This window comes from Narcine bancroftii, chromosome 2, assembly GCF_036971445.1.
Source record: "Narcine bancroftii isolate sNarBan1 chromosome 2, sNarBan1.hap1, whole genome shotgun sequence".
Taxonomy (NCBI): Eukaryota; Metazoa; Chordata; class Chondrichthyes; order Torpediniformes; family Narcinidae; genus Narcine; species Narcine bancroftii.
In genome coordinates this window covers 292,083,284-292,103,908 of record NC_091470.1, presented here as the reverse complement: position 1 = coordinate 292,103,908, position 20,625 = coordinate 292,083,284, and the positions used below count along the sequence as shown (strand labels likewise).

Genomic DNA, 20,625 nt, shown 5'->3' with positions numbered 1-20,625 from the left:
ACATGCTCCACCTGAACCCACACCTTCTCCCTCACCACAATTTAGGGCTCCAAACAGTCCTTTCAAGTGCATCAACACTTCACTTGTGAATCTGCAGGGGTCATCTACTGCATCCAGCACTTCCATTGTGGTTTCCTCTACATCAGAGAGTCTGGAGGGAGACTGGGAAATTGCTTTGTTCAGCACTTTAGCTCTGTCTGCCACAATAGCAAGGATCTGTCAGTAGCAAACCATTTCAATTCCTTGCCTTATTCCCTTGCTGACATGTCTGTGCATGGTCTCATGTACTGCCAGACTGCGACCAACTGCAAATTGGAGTGACAAAACCTCATTTTCCACCTGGACACCCTATAACCACCTCATTTCCCTATCACTATTCCTCCTTTCCTCAAGCTCAATCCCTCTCTCTTTACCTCTGCCTCCTTTTCTTCAGTTAACATACAACAACCATATAACAATTACAGCATGGAAACAGGCCAATTTGGCCCTTCTAGTCCGCACTGATCCAAGTACCCTCCTCTAATCCCACTTACCAGCACTCTGCTCATATCCCTCCATCCCCCTCCCATCCACATACTTATCCAACTCTTTCTCAAATGATAAAATTGATTTTGCCTCCACCACCTTTCCCGGAAGCCCATTCCACACAGTAACCATTCTCTGAGTAAAGAAGTTCCCCCTCATGTTACTCCTCAACCTTTGCTCGTCAACTGTCAATTCACAAAGTGATTCCCTCCTCTGATTAATTCTCACCTTTCCTCCTAGCCATGTCCAATTATTACCTTTTGTCTGTTGGCTTGTGCTCCTCCCCCTGCCCTTCTCTCCCAGCCTTTGAATTCAGGTGCCTGCCTACTTTTTGCTCACACCTTGAAGAAGGGCTCAGCCCCAAAACTTTGGTTCTATATCTTTACCTTGTATGGATGCTGCAAGGCTTGCCGAGTTCCTACAGCATTTCTGTGGTTTTACCATAGGTAGAAATGGTCAGTCAACATTTATTTTTATCTTGACTAAGTTAAAAAGGTAGAATCACATGTTTAAAAGGGGAAAGACACTGGGAGAGAGGCCCAGAGGTGATGATAGGAAAGAAGGTGTAAGAGGTGGAGAGACAGGTGGAGGGATAAACTATTAGGAAGAGGGGTGGGGAAGAAAAGTTAGAGAGAGAAAAAAATATCTTCAGGAATTGGTAAAGAAGAGATGGAAACTGTGGAATCAGATGGGGGTGGTGTTACCTAAACTTAGAAAATTCAACATTCATGCCATGTCTCTCTCTAACACAGCTTCCCTATTTTGGAAAGGATGTTTTATTTTGGAAATGGAAAGGAGAGAGATGTTTTCTTTCACTGATAAGAGTTATCTGATTTTATTTTTGCAAGGTACCCTTTCTGAAAGGGTTAATGCTCTGGAACCTCGTGCTCCCCATCATCAATAGTTGTAAAATCAATATACAAAAAAAACATGGCTTCTGCTCGTGTCACTTGACCAGCTCTGGGGAAATCATTACCCAGGATCACTCAGCCCACTTGTGCAGTAAGGCACAGAGTCCTCAGCTCTTCACATTATCTGCAGAAGTCCATTAGACCCAAATAGAGCTGAATTGAGATGCCCAGCCTGGGAGGGAGAGAAAAACCATTTCTTGTGCTGGGTCCCAAGAACAGCCCCAGCAATAACAGGATAATAACTTGCCGTTCTTTTCCATTTATAAACAGCTTTTATTGGTTTGTGGATGCTCCAAAGTGTTTACAGCCAACTACATACTTTTGAACTGGCATTATTTTATAATGCAAAAAATGCAGCCAAATTTAATCGTGCTAACTCCCATAAAAAGCGGTGTGGTAATGAGCAATTAATCTGTTTTTTATTGATGTTGACTGAGGTATAAATATTGACCATGGCATCAGGGATACTTCTCCTGCATCCTATACTTCTACAATATACTGCCAGGATTCTGCCATATTTACTTAAGATTGCAGCCAAGTCCTCAACTTAATCTAAAAAGCATCATCCCAGACTACAGTATGTGAAAATGATTCAGCGTTAATCTGGAGTATCAACATGGATCTTTGAAAAGTCTTTAGACCTGAACCCACAATCATCTGACTCAGAGCACGTGGGGTACTAACTGTGGCATTTCTAATAACAAAATAAATATAAAACAGAAGTTTAACAACTTTAGCATGTCATGCTAAATGAAGCAACATCTTGTAAAAATCTACACTATGAAATAATCCACCACCTACTATCTCTTTAAGATGGTGTGTGGTTAATATTGCAGTAATCTCACAAATATCCATAGAGCCCAATATTAATCTCACCTCATAAATATTACATGTTGACACAGTCCATTATTACATAATGTATCTCCTAACTGATTCCAATCAGTAGGTGCATTTAAGCTGCAGCACCTGGGTAGTGCTCCTGGTACCCAGGTGTGATTAGTGGGGCAAAGATGCTTCCAGCATCTTTTAGCTGAGGGGTGGATGGACCCATTAAATCACCAACCCGGCAATTTAAAGGGGATCCCGCCCCTGCAATGCTGCGGTAAGTGATGCAGCATGCACTCAGGGGAAGTGTCCCCCGCAACCCCCACTGGCTGTCAGTCGCACTCGACCCCTCTCCTCTCCTCCCTGTGGCACAGACCCTGCTCCTCTCCCCACTGCGGCACTGACCATTTTCCTCTCCTTTCCTCCCCACTTCTGCACAACCACAATACCACAGGAACACCCTTAACCCTAACCCTAACCCTAAAATCAATCCCACAAGTGCTTACTAGGCCTGACAGCAAACTCCAACAGGCGTAGACTCTCTAAGCCAAGACACAACCATAGAGAATAAAATCACCCTTACCCAGACTCAACCCCATTCAAAGACAACCCAAATCGAAGCCCCACAACAACACCAATTCCCACAACAGACTCCCTGGGCCAGCACACTCATGACAAATTACAGGAACATTCGAACATAGACCCAAGCTGACAACCTAACTCTAACCCTAACCCTAATGTGGCAGTGCAGAGTGACACAGAAACCCAGAGAGGGGAAACAAGTGTCCACATATTAACACCCTAACCCTCACCCTTACCCAAATTCAACCCTTTTCAAATACAACCCAAATAGAAGCTCCACAACAACAGCAATCTCCACAACAGACTCCACTTATGACAAATTCAGGGACCCCCTAACACAGACCCGAGCTTACCAAGAAACACCACCAATAACCCCAACACTAACTCTAACCCTAACACCATACAAATTGTAAAAAACTGTTGAATGAATGATACAGAGACCTACCGGAGAAGATACGAGGCCAACACAGGCTAGAAACAGACACAGTGTAATGAAAACATGGGCCAGCACAAAGTGGCAGTTCAGAGTGACACAGAACCCCAGAGAGGGGAAACATGTGAACACAAGGGGGATGATTATCCCGCTGCCTGCATATTGACATCCTAACCCTAATTAATGCCACTGGGAGATCCTTATTCTAGCAGTGGACAAAGTGAAGGTATCAACAGCCAAGAGCACTTCTGTCCACTGCAACAGCAAGGACTTACCAATGGCCAATAACTTCAATTCTAAACCCGACTGCCATACTGACATGTTTGTTCATGGTAACATATACTGCCAGGTTGAAGCTACTCGTAAACTGGAGGAACAACACCTTAAATACCATTTCAGCAGTTATCAACCAAATGGCTTCAACAATGATTTCTCCAAATTCCATTAACCCCTCTCTGGTTAACCTCATTCCCTCATCCTTCTGCCCCCCACCCCTTCCTTCAACTCCCCAATACCTTTGCTTCCTTCTCCTATCAGAGAGCTTTCTTTCTCAGACCCCTGTTCCCTCCTCAAATACCACTTAGCTCTTTTCTCTCTTCCCCCTCCCACTTGTATCCACATCATCTGCCACCCTGTGCTCCCCCCTCCACACCCCCCCCCCCCACAACCTTCTTATTTGGGCATCTCCTTGTTCTTTGGCACTCCAGAAGAAGGACTCAGGCCCAAAACCTTGACTGCCTTCTGCTTTCCATGGATGTTTCATGATCCCCTGAGTTTCTCCAACACTTTTGTGTACGATGGCTGTTCATGGAACCTTTCTTTTAGTCAGAACACATCAAATATATGTTTCTCCAGGCTTCTAAATGCCAAAAGAGTGTTTCTGCACAATTAACATGACAGAGAATGACAAGGCCAAGTCAGGAGTGATTCTACTGAGAGAGCAAATATCTCCCTTTGGCCAGTCAAACCACATCTGATATCTTTACCATTATTATTTAGTGGGAGGTTGGCTTTGTGTTTATTGTCACATGTACCAAGATATTGTGAAAAGCTTTCTTTTGCATGTTATCCATGCAAGTCAACAGCAGTAGTGCAAAAATAAAACAAAAGTGCAGTCTATAGAATTAAAGTAAGACATAAAGTGTAGCATATTAGCGTAAAGTGCAGGATATAGAGAAAAGAACAGTTAAATGGTGCCGGATCACCACCTTTCACCAATGAGAGTTCCATTCAGAAGTCTTATAACAGCAGAGAATAAACTGTCCTTGGATCTGGAGCTTCATATTTCCCAGCTTGTGTAGCTGTCTGACAGAAAGAGGGAGAAGAGTCTAAGTCTGAATTCTTTGATGGAATATTTCTCAACAAGTGAGGGAGGAACTGTTGCTAAAGCCTGTGTTGGTGATGGGATTGAGAGGCCAATGACCCACCTTCATTCAGTGATACTAATTCAGCAGCAGCACATGGCCGGGATCAGTAGTACAATTGAAAATGTGACTGTAGGCCCTTCTTGATTGAATAATGCAGCAGGCATTGCTGTCTTCAAGATGATCTTTTGTATTCATCACTAGCTTGTATATTAATTACCAGTTTCTCAAGCTGTGGCTGCTTCTGCACCCTCTGTCTCCCCTCACTGTCCTTACCCTGAAGTCTCAGACTGAACCAGAGATCCAATCCATCGCCCAGTTCTGACTCAGCCAGAGGCTTCCGCTCTTTCATTCTCCATCACCCATGTGTTCTTCACCCGCAATGATTTGGCCAAATCCTAAACCCTCTCACATAATCTTCCCTACTTACTTTCCTGATCTTCTCTCTGAAATCCTGTTTATGATTCCCTTCCCATCCTCTCTCTCCCCATCCCACCATAAATAAAAAATCTCTCCTGTAAAGGTATCCCAGTCCTAGGCTGCCAGCCTCTAACATGCAGACAATGCAATGTTTCTTGTACTCACCATTTTGGATTTTTGAATGAACACATTTAATCATTCCATTCAACTTTTCTTCTGTCAAACAGACACAAATTTGGATAAAATACCTTAAAGGATGCTCCTGTATTTACTGAAATAATGCCACAGCAAAGCAACCCATTTCCAAAGTAAAGGTATACAAAGAAAATAGAAATCTACAGCACAATACAGGCCCTTCAGCCCATAGTGATGTGCCAACCTAATAACCTACTCTCACAATTGCCTGGACTTTCCTGACTCCATAACCCTCCATTTTTCTATCTAATGCCCTCTTAAAAGACGCTTTTGTACTTGTCCCCACCATCATTGCTGGGAGCACATTCCATGAATCCTCTACTCTCTGTATGAATAACTTACCTCTTACATCCCCCTGTACTTACTCCAAGGAGCATCTTAAAACTTTGGCAGCTTGTATTAGCCATTAAAATGTTAGCCAGCAAACTGTATTTAAAGTGATTAAGCCACGAAGTGCAACAGTTCTGAGAGAGAATTTACTGTTTTACCTGGTACGTAATAGAAACTGAGGAACAAAGATCGGTCATTATTAGTATGTAAACATAAGTTCCAAGTAGATTCTGGGAGGTACTTCTTGGTAAAATAAATCTCACCAATGAGCAAGTGTTTAACACTGACACATTCCTAAAATACAATATAATATAAAACAGTAGATATTTTTTCTGTTGGTATACAGAGAGGAACAAATAATATTTAATTATTTTATTTTGTTTACAAAGGTCATGACTGAGATGTCTGAGAGTCACAATGGATTGGAGTCGGAGAACCAGTTGCTATCAACACCAGCGGCAGCGGCAGCAGATCCTGTACTTCACCTAGATTGGCATAAAGCTCATTCTTTGGACAAGGTCAGCCCCAATTTGAATCCATTGAGCAAGGGTTCAGGTGATAATAAGAGTCAGATTGGGTCAAGACATCCTGCTGAGAAAGATGTAAAGAAGCCGGCAGCAGCCTATAGTTCAGTTGGACTGGAAGAGGACACTCATGAAGCTAGTTCAGCCGCAGCTCAGTCACAGGTCAGTGAAGTGTTCATAGTTTGCTCCACAAGTTCTGCACTTGCTATGGACCAGTTTGACCATGACATAATGCACCTCGTTTGCATACTTATTTGTGTCTATGTAATTAAGCATTGTGCATGGTGAGGTAGACTGCAGTTTTTTTTCTTATTTACAATTCTGTTTCCAAAAGTCTTTAAAAAAAAAACCACATCACTGTGTGGTGTTGAGCAATCCAAATCAAGAAGTCCTCAGATTGATCATCTGCTTTGTACTGAACTCAGCTCAGGTTGCAGGTCTGGGGTTCTGAGAGGTTGCTGTAACTGTACCTGATGGCCACCCAGTGCTGACTGATATTTGCCAGCAGGACCCAAGGTCAGGTGGAACTGTGACAGTTCTCACCGTTAAATAAGCTATTGGGAATTAAGCCCTATGCTCATTGATCACAATAAATAAAGTAAGGCTGGCTAAGAAATCAAGCTTCTAAAGGGAAAAGAACATTTGGGAACTGCAGGGTGTCATGTTCCCCCCTTAGCACCAAGAATCACCACTTTCACTGAGAGAAAAAAAATTGCTGGGGCTTAGTGAGGAGGTGGAATCCTCTTGCTAATCTTTCCTTTGTATGGGCCAAATGGATATGAACAAAATATATCAGTAAGAAGCAATACATAAAAATATTGCTCCTTCCCCAAAATGTCAACTGTCTATTGCTTTACATGGACGTTGCATGACCTGCTGAGTTTCTCCAGGTCATTTGTGTACAGCTCTAGTTCTCCAGCATCTGCAGACTTCTTGTTTTCCTCCATGATCAATAAGGAGAATGTCTATTCTCTCTTCAAGAAAACAACTGCACTCTACTACATGTAAAGTATTTGAACAAAATGCTTCTCTAAGGATTAACGGCAAATACAGTTTTATTTGATTGCCTTCTCACCACTCTGCACAACTTTGCATTTACTAAAGTACTTAAAGAACCAGTTATCAACAAAAGTGCAGACCCAGTCTATCTTATTTCTCATAGGGTCTAGCGCTCTTCATTTCAGTTTTGGTTTTGATGATCGCACTTCGCCACCTTTGGAATCAGATTCAGTACATGATTTTTTCTTTTCTGGGTAGGAAGAATATTTTTAAATATGGTATCTTTAAATCACAAAGTAGTTACTCACTCCTGCTTAAGGGATTAAAATAATATTTCAATATAGTTATGTCAGTTGTTTTTAATTTAATCAGGCAAGGGCATGCTTCCTCCAACTTTGAGGTTGGGTTATCCTGGCTGCCCTTTTGCTATTGCTACTTTCAATGTTACTTGACAGAATATCTGAATCACAGGCTCTGATCAGCGGATTTATTTTGTAATCATTAGATAATGATTAGAAGATGTGTTCATTTATATCTGTGTGAATTATAAAATCAATTCTCCATCATCAATACTTGAGGACTGTTGAACAGCAACAGTAATTTTAGATTTGGTATTTGTCACTATTAAATGTTGCTGTTTAGTTTCATGATAAACACTTGTATTTATCCATAATTACAGATTTGTGACAGACTTTTGAAGTACACCCTAATGAATAATTGGTAAGATTCAGCTCATTTAGTTACCACACAAATTAACCAGATTTTGCAACTGTTCTTAAACACTGATGGATGATCTGACTATTTGCATTTGTGAGAGTGAGAAACTACTTTTATGTGGCATATAAAGCAATCCCAGAAATTAATGAGTGGCGGTTTGAAGTCCTAAAGATCTTTTCTGGATGAAAAATGTTTTCTTTTTCAGAAATGCATCACTTTACAATTAATATTTCTCGTGAGCTTCACTTGACTTTTCTCACAAGTATGAGGAATTAATTTGTCCAATTTTTTTTTAAACATTGAAAATGACAAATTAAAAGCTGGTCATCAGAATAGCACGCTGGTGGCATAATAGGGTGAAGGCTACTTGCAGTCCTACGTAATTGCTGCTCATACTTGAAAAACTTACCATAGATAACTATTTTATTAGTACTTTACTTTTCTTTCTTGAATTTAATCTCTGTTCCTCATACATTCTCTGGAACCAAAGTGGACAAGGGAACACGTTCCTCCATAGTACTTGCTTGGATATTATAAGCTCTTTCATAAAGATGTATGAGATCAGAGATGAAGAGTTATCCCCTGGTTCATTTATTGTGTGCATAAAAAATAAATAATATGAGAGGATTGGCAGGCAGCTAACGCCTCTGTTTAAAATGAGAGGGCTAACTGGTTTAATATCAGTGATAAGAAATCTAATCCTTATTTAAGATTTTGGCTTCCTATCCCATGTGCCCTAACCTTCTATACCAATGTACCATGTGAAACCTTATCAAATGCTTTTCTAAAATCCATATAAATAATGTCAACTGCCTTGCCCTTGCCTACCCTCTTTGACATCTCTTCAAAAAATTCTATCATGAGACGGTATTTCATGCCGGATCTCTTTAAATACTTGTGACCCGTTAACTATTGCTAATTTTTGCCTAATCATTAGATGTCCTAATTTAAGATTCTAACCTGAGAACCAGTGTTATCCTTCTTCATAAGCACAGTTAGAATAGTGGTTAGCGAGACACTGTACAACACCAGCCATAGGCGTATCTAGAATATAGCAGCTCTGACGTGTATCCTGGTGCCACTTGAAGGGAGGCATCACTGAGCAGTTCTCCTAGTCCTGACCATCTTTACCCGTGCGCATTGTAGGCGCCCTCCGAATGACCGCGACCCCTCCCCTCCAAGTTTCCCATTGGTTGGGCCGTCACCAAGCTCGCTTTGCATTGGGTCGCTGCCCTGTCAATTGTCATTGTCCCTCCCATTCTTCTGAACTCCAGTGAGTCTAGTTCCAGGGTACTCAATCTCTACTCGGCTCACCCCCTTCATTTTTCACTGTAGTTGACTTGTATCGCTTTATTAGGTGGTTCAGCAACATGTTATCTTCAAGAAGATACAACAAATGATGGCCTTGCAAGCGATCCCTCGTCCCATGAAAAAGCGAAAGAAGTAGGCAGGCAGCAGAGTAAAAGTGGATTTGGAACGGCACAATAGCTGCCGTTTAGTTATCAGCGATGGCAGTGCGTCATTCTGAATTCACGTGTTGTTGAAATCTTCATGAGTGGGTCATATTAAATGCCACAACGCAATGAAAACCAGTGACAGAGTGAAAATTGTGGTTGAAAACCCTGAGCTCTGGAAGGAAACATGAAGAGTAACCGGCTTTCAGCTGAAGAGTCTGCGGTAAATAGTTCAAAGAAGCCACAGTTGATATGAGTGGTTTCTATTTTAAGAAAAGTCCTGCTCTGCACTAAGAAGAGCGATAAAATGCAGGATATATCAACACACTAATTAGTATTCATCTTAATTTTACATTCAAGTTCACAATCGGAGTTGGAGGAAACCGAATATTTCTGTCATTTGCTGAGATTTAAAATGAAACTAAAATTAAATTCCATATCCTGAACACACATAAATCTGAAACCCTCCCTCCTGCACCAACTGCCCAGCCCTGTGTTTATGTGATCTATCCTCCAATTCATACTCTGATTGGCAGAGTAACCCAGGAGATCCTACTCTTTAATTTATGTCTTAACTCTCTACATTAGTTTTGCAAGACCTCATCCCATTCCCTCCCTCTGTCATTGTAAACAATGAGCATCATGATTTTTGCCCTCTCATTGAAGAATCCTGTGGACTTGATCTGGGAGGCAACAAACCATCCGGGATTCTTGATGTTGGTCACAGAATTTCTCGAGTCTCTCTGACTCATGTGCCCCCTATATCTAGAACCATAAAACCATAGAATACTACAGGACAGAAACAGGCCCCTTCACCCGTAGTCTGTGCCAAACCATTTTTTTGTCTAGTCCCACTGACCTGCACCCAGTCCATAGCCCTTCGTACCTCTCCCATCCATGTACCTGTTTAAATTCTTCTTGCATGTTAAAATTATAGAACCATAGAACTTATATTATCATAGATTAGATTGGATAACCTTTATTGTCATTGCACAAGTACATCGAAATTGAGTCCACATCCTGACGGTGCACACATACATCAAACAATAAAATATAAAAGCAAACAACACAACAAAACAATACAATATTCAATGTTTGGCAGTATTCAGTTCATGCATAGCTCTGGGGTAAAAGCTGTTTTAAAGTCTGTTTGTCCGTGATTTAATGGACCTAAAATGTCTACCGGAGGGAGGCAGATCAAACAGATGATGACCAGGGTGGTAAGGATCCTTCAGGATTTTGGCTGCTCTACTAAAGCAGCAAGAGCTGAATAAATCCTCCAAAGAGGGCAGTGCTGATGACCCTCTGAAGGTCCCTCTTGTTTGTTGCCGAGCAGCTGGCAAACTGTGTTGGAATGCAGTAGGCCAGCACGCTCTCGTTGGAGTAGTGATAAAAGGAGACCAGCAGTTTCTCCTACAGTTCTAACTATTGCTGTCCTGTTTCATTCTTCCTGACTGAGCCTCATAGACAGACACATGGCTGCTTTAATTTTCTCCTGATAGACTACCCGCCCCTTTCCCCCACTAGTATCCAAAGTGGTATCGTTGGTCAAACTTATTGCATTAATTGAAAAAGAAGACACATAGTAGTTGAATTGTCTATTCTTCTTTTTCTTTGGCTTGGGTTCACAGACGAAGATTTATGGAGGGGTATGTCCACGTCTGCTGTAGGCTCGTTGGTGACTGACAAGTCCGATGCGGGACAGGCAGGCACGGTTGCAGCGGTTGCAAGGGAAAATTGGTTGGTTGGGGTTGGGTCTTTATGTATTTACCTCTAATCCAAGCATATCTCTCATAGTCTATTTACTCCAAAAGTCTTAGTAGTTTGCTGACTGCCAGGGAGAGCAGGCAGCACTAGAAGCTTTAGTGGTGGGGAAAAGAGGTTCTCTACAATATGCCAACATAACACTGCCCCTCGTTGTGACAAGAAAAATGTAAGCAGTGCAACTCCAGGCATGGATGTTTGAGAACCTAATTATATTAATTCTGTTGCCTCATATTGTCTATTGGCTTTTGATAAAGCACCATGCAGCAGACTTACGACCAATGTTAGAACACTTGAGATCCTGAGAATGGACAAGGCTACTGTTCGTACAGGCAAATGAAGAGATGTGATGCTTAATGAATTTTGGTGCAAGGATGACTATTGTTCACCTATATTATTCCAACTTGATTTAAAAAAAATACAAAATTTACAAACAGCAAATTGGAATAATAGTGAACACTGAGCAAAAATGGCTCAAAGTACAAGAGAATATTAACGAATGGAGAATTAATCACAAATTAATTTCAATAATGGCATTTATTAAGTGGTTCATTGTGACATAAAAATGGATAACAAAGAGATAAGCATGATAGAAGAGATTCACAGAACATATAATGGCACAGAATATCAGCTGCATAACCTGGATGACAGATATAAAAAAGTGAGTGATGAGTGTATTGTGCAGTAGCCATGTATTAGGCTGTTTGGATTGATGATGGGAGCACGGCCATTCACTGATCTTATTTATTTATTTAGCTTAATGGAAAAGAAAACCATCCCATTGAGTTTCTGCAGATTCCCAGCAGAGCAATACCATTAGTCTACATCCTCTCTCATTTCCCTGTAACTCTGCAAATCTTTCTTTCACACATGCTCATCAACCTTTAATCATTTCCCACTTAGACCGGGATGATATCTATTTGCCAATGAACCTATCAGTTCCCTTTTGGGATATGGAAGGAAACCAAGGCACTCAGCGGAAACCCATATGGATACAGGGAGACTGCACAACTTCAGCCAAACAACACGAGGTTAGGACTGTACCTGTTACAGGAACTATGAGGCAACAGAATTAATGTAATTAGGTTCTCAAACATCCATGCCTGGGGTTGCACTGTTTACATTTTTCTTGTCACGATGAGGGACAGTGTCATGTTGGGATAGTGTAGAGAACTTCTTTTCCCCACCACTAAAGCTTCTAGTGCTGCCTGCTCTCCCTGGCAGTCAGCAAACTACTAAGTCTTTTGGAGTAAATAGACTATGAGAGATATGCTTGGATTAGAGGTAAATACATAAAGACATAATGCAACATAGAATATTTCTTGCATATCCAGAGTGATTGGCATAGAAAAGTGAGTGGTGGAAGTATGGTGCAGATATCACCATTTCCAGTGACATAGCATGAAATACAATAGGGGTCGACTAACCTGGATTGGTGACAGCCATTGATGAAACATGATACTGTGACGTTTTGTTAAGAAAGTTCCAAGATCAAAATAATCTGCAGGCAGAATGAATTTCTACCCTACTGTAAAAGAGTTGCATTAATCAATGTAATTATTCTACTTTTAAATGTTCTCCTATTTAGTCCCAAACACTATTATATTTAAAGTCTGAATAAACTGATGAACTGTACATGATGCATAAGTTTAAATCTACCTACAAATCTAACTCCTCCATTGAGTTTAATTGTGTTTTACTGTCCTTTCAGCATCCTATCTAACTCTGAATAGAAATTAACTTCATGATATATCTAGTACCTTTGCAAAATGAAATTGTTCTGCATCATTTTGAATACTCAACATAAATGTACTCCATGATAATTCTTTCACCTCCTGTTGCACCTGCCCCAAATCTGACATTTCTTTGTAAGTCACATATGACTAATTATTATTACAAATACATAGCTAACAACATTGCTTCGACTTCAGATTTAGTTGCTAGTTTCAACAGAGAGCAATACGAATAAAGAAAACACTTTTCCTTATCCATAAAGTCTTTAGATCTATTTCTAAAGGACCAATGTTTCAGACTGATTGCTTTAAAGAGCTCAAGTATTAATCAGTCAAAATGTTGATTGACCATTTTTACCTTTGGATGTTCACTGACTCCTTGAATTCCTCCAGCAATTCTTTGTTTGTTTAAAGAGTTATTGTGTTTATTTTTTACATTTTAAAAGCATGGTGTAAAATCTTTTGGCAGCTTTTATTTTACCTTTATTTCATATGACATAGCATATTGTCAAAGTAAATTGACAAAAATTGACATTCTTTGAAAATTCTTATCAAAGGGTACATTTTCAAATGTATTGAAACATGAGAAATTCACAGAAATGTCAGCAAACTGCTGAATCCCTAGTGTATTTGCAGAGACTGTCAAAAAATCGTCTATTAACTAAATAACCATCTTTATCCTGAGAGATATTTTGACAGAGATTATGTTATTTATAGCAGGATTGTGTGATTTGACTGATAATTTCATGCTTTGTCACAAGAAACACACATCAATCTGAATGGAATGGCAGTTCATGAGTAATATCTTTGGCATGAATGTGCATTTTGTGTAATTCCATGATATTTAGCTTCTCATTACATTGCATGGCACTATGTCTAGGCCAGATCAACATCTATGATTATAAAAGACACACCCTCCCTTCATTAGAAGGATCTTAACTTCCCTTTTGTGCATTGGTATCCACTATAATGGTTTGATTCAATTACGTGTCCTTACATTGCTTTGCATTACTCCCAAAGCTCTGCTGCATTGATAACTATAAGTACTCTGTTCATAGATAATCACATTGATAGAAAAAGTTGATTACTTTGCATACAAATGTCCACAACTAAGGTATAGTCAGAAGAAAATGCTTTGGACTGTTGAATATCATGAAAAGAATCTGTAGTCATCTGATTTCAGAAATTTCTAACTCCCAATGATCCCTCGCGCAATTTCTTGAAAGCATTTTAATTTGTCATTCTTATTCCAGAGTAGAAAACTCCTTTTTAGAGAAGATAATTTAGTTTTTTATATGTCTCAAAATTGTGCATTAGATTTTCTAAGCAACAAGGAAACAGAAGATGTCAGAATGCTACAGGAAACAAGGGAGGGGATTGCAGGGGCCCTGACAGTGATATCACAACTTTGCTAGCTAAGGATGAATTGTCAGAAGACTGAATGACAACCAATGTCATTTCTATATTTAAGAAAGGCAACAGGTATAAACCAAATATCCAATAGCTCTCCAGTTGATCGCTCCCTCCAAGAGACAGACCATTCACCAATATGGGAGGTAATACCACTCAAATATAAAGAAAATGGGAAATAGACCCTTCAAAATTTAAAGGTATCACATGATCAATGGGATCCACTAGGATTAAAAGCGGCATCAAAGAAATTATCCCTGTTTAAAAGAAAAATAGAAAAATAGCATAGGAGCAGACCTCAGTGAATTTAAGAACAATCTCCTAACTTTTGAAATCTTTATGGTATGCAAGATTCAATGTTTAAAAGGGTTGACGTAGTTGCCTGAATTTGAAAATAAAAAAAACATGGGTAAATGTGCAGTGCACAAAAGTGTGGAGAAACTCCGCAGCATCCATGGAAAGCAGAAGCAGTTGACATTTCAGACCTAAGCTCTTCTTCAGGAGCGCTGAAAATCAGGAAAAATTGAAGTTGTGGGGGGGGTGTGGAGGGGGAGGAGCACAGACTTGTAGCTGATAGATGGATACAGATGGGAGAGGGAAGAAGGGAATAGACTTGAGAGGTGATAGGGGAGGGGCATAAAGCTCAGAAAGGTGTTCTCTGAAGGAGAAATGGGAAAGGGCAGGGGAGCATCAGAGAGATGAAGGAAAGTGAGAGACAGAGAAGTTTCATGGAAATTGGAGAAGTAGATATTGATACTGTCTGGTTTAGACTGCCCAGATGTTCCTCCAATTTTTTGAGTGGACTCATTACGAGGCCATGAATGGAGTGCTAATGGGGTGTGGATTGAAATGGTTGGCCACTGGGAGGTCCTTGCTGTTGCAGCAGACAGATTGAAGGTGTTCAACTAAGTGATTTCCCAATCTGCATCCAGTCTTCTTGATGTAAGGAGCCCACATTGAGAGCACCAGATGCAGTAAGGGACCCTTATAGATTCACAGGGGAAGTGTTGCTTCATTTGGAAGGACTTGTTTGGGTTCCTGAATGGCAATGAGGGATGAGGTGTAAGTGCAAGTGTTGTAGAATCAAAGGAAAATAGCATGGGGGAAATTGGTGGGAAAGGATGAAGAGATGAGGAAGTGATCCCTAAAGGGAATGGAGAGGAGAGTAAAGTGGAAGATGTGTCCTGTGGTGGGGTCCTGTTGTAGGTGGCAGAAATAGCAGAACTCTTGACTGCATCCCCTTCCTTGCATCTAATTTCTGCAGTCACTGAAAAGGACACATGCACCTCCACTTTTAATACTTTTCCAAAGTACTTTCTCAGATTCATATGCAGTACACTAAACCTTCTGCTACTTTAGGCACACTGCCCATATCTTCTTCAAAAGCAACACTTCTAATGATGTCAAACACAAGCTGCTGGAAGATCGAAGTGAGTCAAGCAGCTTCAGTGGAAGAAAATTGTTGAGGTTTTGGGCTGAAACCCCTCATTTTACACAATCATACAGCAGATTCTGTTTAGCACTGGGAGAAAAGCAGCCCTGAATTTCAAAACAGCTCAGATATAGGTGTCTTTTTATTTATAAACAACAGAGAAAAGTGTGAAACATGAAAATCTTTAGACACAGTAATTGTAGTAAAAATATAAAAATGCGGATCACGTAGAGTCCATAGGAGGTAAAGATACATAACCAACATATTGGGCCTGAGCCTTTCGTCAAGGTGTGAGCAAAAAACCTGAATTAAAAAAAACTGGGAAGGGAGAATAAAGGACAAAGGAGCACAGGGAAGACAGGAGAGGAAAGGTGAGAATTGATCGGGGGAGGGAGGTGGCTATGTGAATGCAAAGCTGGATAAAAGAAGATAAAGAGAGAAAGAGAGAGAGATAGAGCTAGAGGAAAGTAGATGTAAGGATAGGAGAAGTGGAGAAAGGGGGAACTAACAGAAACTGGAGGTAGATGTTAATGCCATCTGATTGGAGGATGCCTAGACAGAATGTAAGGTGTTGTTCCTCCAGAGGAGGGCACACAGGAGCACAGGATGCAGTAGACAATCCCTACATATTCACAAATGAAGTGTTGCTTCATTGTGAAGTGCTGTTTGGGACCCTGAATGGAGGAGGTGTGGGTGCAGGTATAACATTTCTTGCAGTTACAGGGGTAGTTACCAAGGTGGTGATTGGTGGAAAGGGAGGAGTGGATGAGGGAGTCATGGAAGGAGCAGAGAGGGGAGGATAGAGGAAGATTGGCCTGGTAGTGGGATCAAGTTGTAGGTGGCAGAAATGGCAGATGATGATATGTTGAGTGTGAAGGTTGGTGGGGGTAGGTGAGGACAAGGGGAATTCTGTCTTTGTTGCAAGTGGGGGGTGGATGGGACCAGGGCTGATGTGTGAGTAATGGAGGTTATGTGGATAGGGCCAAGTTGATGGCAGTAGAGGGGAAGCCACAAGTTTTGAAGACAGAGGACATCTCAGATGATCTCATATGGAAAACCTGGGGGTAGATGCGAGGAAGATGGAGGAATTGTGAGAAAGGAATGGAATCCTTACAGAGGACAGGTTGTTAAGAGGTGTAGTCGAGGTAGCTGTGGGAGTTGGTGTGCTTGTAGAAATATCTGATGAGAGATTTTCTCCTGTGATGGAGACAGAGAGATGGAGAAACTAGAGCATTGCTCGAGATCAACCAAGAAAGGTCAGAGTGCAGTTAGCAGAAAAGTGGATAAAGTCGACAAGATCATCATGGATGTATAAGGAAGCACCAATGTCAAATTAAAAACATTTCAGAGGTAGGGCCTCATCTTTTTCAATAATAGCATATGTAGCAGCAGCTCTGAGCTTCAAAACAAGGCAGGAACAGCACCGGAGTCAGTGAATCCCCAAGGTTCAAAGTGCGGGAGACATGGACCCCTAATTTTAATACCAACAGTTCAAAGGTAAAATATCATACACACCCACTTTATTTGCATCTCTCATCGGACTCCTCTCATGAGAATGTTTTCCCAGTTCATCTATACTTTTCATTTATTTTGCTCTAAAATAATCTCAGCATTAAATGCACAACTTCAAATGTTTTCCCAGCTCAAACAGGAAGTATCCATTTACCAGCCCATTTTTGTCTGCCTCTGAATTTTTTTTTCACATTCTTACATTTCCTATTGTAAGCCAAGAATCCTTTTAACTTGGCAAAAAGAGGGAAAACATGAAGATGTCTGGGGCGCGGATCTAAATAGCTAACATGGTAGAAAGCTCAACCTAATTACAACGACTGGATCCTCCAGCAACAGATGCCTTGCATCTAATTTCTACAGTCATTGAAATGGCACATTTAATTAGTTCCATGTCTACCTCCACTTTTGATACCTCTACAAAGTACTTTCTCAGGTATACAGTCCATATCATCTGAAAACCAATACAGTACTTCTAATTTCACTTCTCATTTACTATTTAACTTTCCTTAATTAACATGCACTTCTAAATCCACACTGATTTTATTTAAAATAAAATCTTTTGAGGTCATTTGCCCATAATTACATTCTCTCTATTGCCCGAGTGCAGGAGGAGCAGCTCAAAAATTGGGACTGAATGTGATTTCAACAATAAAAAAATGAGAGTTACTGCCACTGGGAAAGAATCATCACGGATGAAGTCTGAAAATGCATTAAATGGAATAATTTATCATTGTTTGCTTCCATGCTTTCTGTTTTTATTTTAAATAAGATAATTGTGAAATGTTGGTCAAAAAAAGTTAGTAAGAGCAGTTTGTTCACCTTGCACAGTGGTCAATATAACATAAGATGTTATTCAGTTATATTTTTCCATTTAAATTGCTGTCAAAATATCAACTCAACAATAACCCATTTTTAATGTGGTAATTCTAACCAATTACTGTTCTTTTAATCACCTACTTATTGGTGGCAGTGGGAAAGTCTTTGGATTCAATAACCTAGGAGGTAATTATAACTACTTGAATGGGTTTGGGTTAATGAGGAATACCTGACAGGTAAAAAAAATAAGGGCATATCTTACTGATGAACTTGAGTGGGTTTCCTGATGAGGAAGCATAAACATTGGATGAGGACAATACATTTGATATTATATAGATAGACTTTTAAATTCGCTTAAATGATGGAATGTAAAGGACAATACCAACAATGATGGTCAACTTGAAAATAATTGCAGTGAAATATGTTTTTATGTTGAATGGGAGAAAGTATGCAGAGGAGTTCCAAGGTTTGGTCTTTGGGTTACAGCTCACCTTTGGAACTTTTACTTAGTTATATTTATATATATTTTTTTAATACTTTATTTAAAATTTTTGTCCATAAATGAAGTCAGTTACAAAATTAAAAAGATACAAGTTAAAAAAAATCCATTATACACTTTTTGATGGTTAAATTGCCCACTCCCCCCAACCACCTCCCACCCTAGAAATCCCAAAAGAAGGAAAAAAAATGGGGAAAAAAAAAGCAGGGAAAGCAGAAAGGATTGCCAAGGGCCAATATATATTCTATTTAACTATTAATTTTTTGGAGAAGGATTAGAAAAATGTCTACAAATTTATAAATACAAGTGCCAAATTTGCAAAACTATATCATATATTTATTTCTTAAATTATAAGTAATCTTCTCAAGGGGAACACAACTATGCATCTTGGCATTTCATCGTGCCATACCTAAATGTGAATCTGATTTCCAAGTAACTGCCACTGCTAATGCTATTTTGACAAATTCTAATTGGTGTTTAGATCATTTCAATTTTGGTCTTGTCCCTACATTATTCCCCAATAAAAATAATTCTGGATTTTGTGGAAACTTAAATCCTCTAACCTGTTCTTAAAAAAAAGTTCCTAGGTCTATCCAAAAAGGTCTTGGGACATGACCAAGTCGAATGTAAAAAAAAAGTACCCACCTCTTTGCCACTTCTAAAATATTGATCTGATAAATCTGACTTCAACCTATTTAATTCCGGTGGTGTGAGATACAGTTGATGTCAAAATTGTATTACATCAACCTGTACCTTACATTTATTGTATTTGTCATACTATCGTGACAAAGATCAGACCAGTTTACTTCATCAATTCTAACATTTAAATTTGATGGGAATCAGATGCCTGTTGGAATTTGCCTGGAATATTCACCTGGGAGCTGAACGTTTACCCAAGAGTGGGAGATGATCACATTGTAATTGCTCTGAGGTGAAGAGCAGCTATGAGTCCAAATGCTAAAACGCCCTGTACATAAAGTGCTGCAGCACGGGCCATCGTCCAGACTGTGTGTACTGTCGAATCAACCTGCATTCGTGGGGACTGTCCCACCTGGTAGACCCGCCAGCGATCCCAACATTTCAATGTTTGTCAGTTCTTACAACTAATTGAACGTCTGTCTGTTTGGCTTCTTTCAGACTGGTTCTGAAACCTCACCTACTGTCCTGACTGAAGAGCACAGCGGAGGCGAATCCAAGGACGAGGAGACACCCCGCCACGTCTTCTCCTTCTCCTGGTTAAACACTCTGGCTAAATAAATAAAAAATTCCACGTTAAAGACGGAGACGCTTCTCAACCTTCCCAAAATCGTAGCCGTCATTGTATATATATAAGTAGTTGTGGTTCACTCAACGTTTGAGGTTGCTGGTTTAGGTTTATGCTTGTGGATTTCAGGATGAGATACTCAGGTCGTTTCTTTCCCAAAGCCCTGGGTCAATGTCACGACTGGCCCCCTGGTGAGGGGTGACGGAGCCGCGAATTTCCCGTAACGTTGCCGACCGGGAGTGGTCGCATCTGTTACCTCGCTATGTTAACTGGTTTCTCAGACCCCGCGATGGGGACCGTGAGGGAGCGCGGCAAGTGGGTGGACGCAGACAGCTTCTGGCTGAACTTCCCATGCGGGACTTAACTTGTTTTTCTTTCCCCAGTGGAAAGTGTTGTGGGTGTTTTGCTATTTTAAATACCCCGACGCCTCCTTCCCGCTGCGATGCGGTCAGCGGGCGGATTGCGGGGTTCATTCACACAGTGACCACGTTGTTCCCATCACCTTGTTATGGTACCACGCCTCACTGCGTTTTTAAAGCGGATGTCCTTAGCTGGGCGAGAAAGAAAGGGAACTGGATGGGTTAACAAACAGTCTGCACAATAAAGCATAAAGCAATCAGACCGTCGCGATGCAGCTTTTATTACCAATGTAAAGGGTAGGCATTCTCTCGCATGGGGTATATGATTGGGAATGTATGCGTTTATTATCTAGAAGTCGACAGCGATCGTCAAATTGGTGAAAGTGTTCAGCTGTTTTACTTTAGCGCCTGAAAGAGAAACGCGACCTGTCAGAAGGCGCCGTGATTGTGTGGCGGACGCCGGAGTCTGGTCAGAGCCGTCTGTTTCCCGACTGGAATCATCACTTCTTGCTGACTGCCGTTGAACAGCGGGTCCTGGAGTGAAAAGAAGTAACGCC

The 20,625-nt window shown here is 40.6% G+C and overlaps 1 protein-coding gene across 6 annotated transcripts in view; it reads left to right on the top strand.

Annotated features, from left to right (window-relative positions):
• LOC138755413 (tripartite motif-containing protein 54-like) overlaps positions 1 to 20,330 on the top strand; it is a 66,287-nt gene extending 45,957 nt beyond the window's left edge. For 2 of the 6 annotated variants that reach the window (XM_069921361.1, XM_069921360.1), the window contains exons 9-10: positions 5,975 to 6,271; positions 19,583 to 20,330. In XM_069921361.1, the coding sequence (XP_069777462.1) occupies positions 5,975 to 6,271; positions 19,583 to 19,702 (417 nt within the window). In that variant the 3' untranslated portion in view covers positions 19,703 to 20,330. Of the gene's footprint in view, positions 1 to 5,974; positions 6,272 to 7,271; positions 7,363 to 7,787; positions 7,829 to 19,582 lie in introns of all 6 variants that reach the window. The other 4 variants (XM_069921362.1, XM_069921365.1, XM_069921363.1 and 1 more) reach the window with 4 other exon arrangements.
• Positions 20,331 to 20,625: the final 295 nt, after the last annotated feature.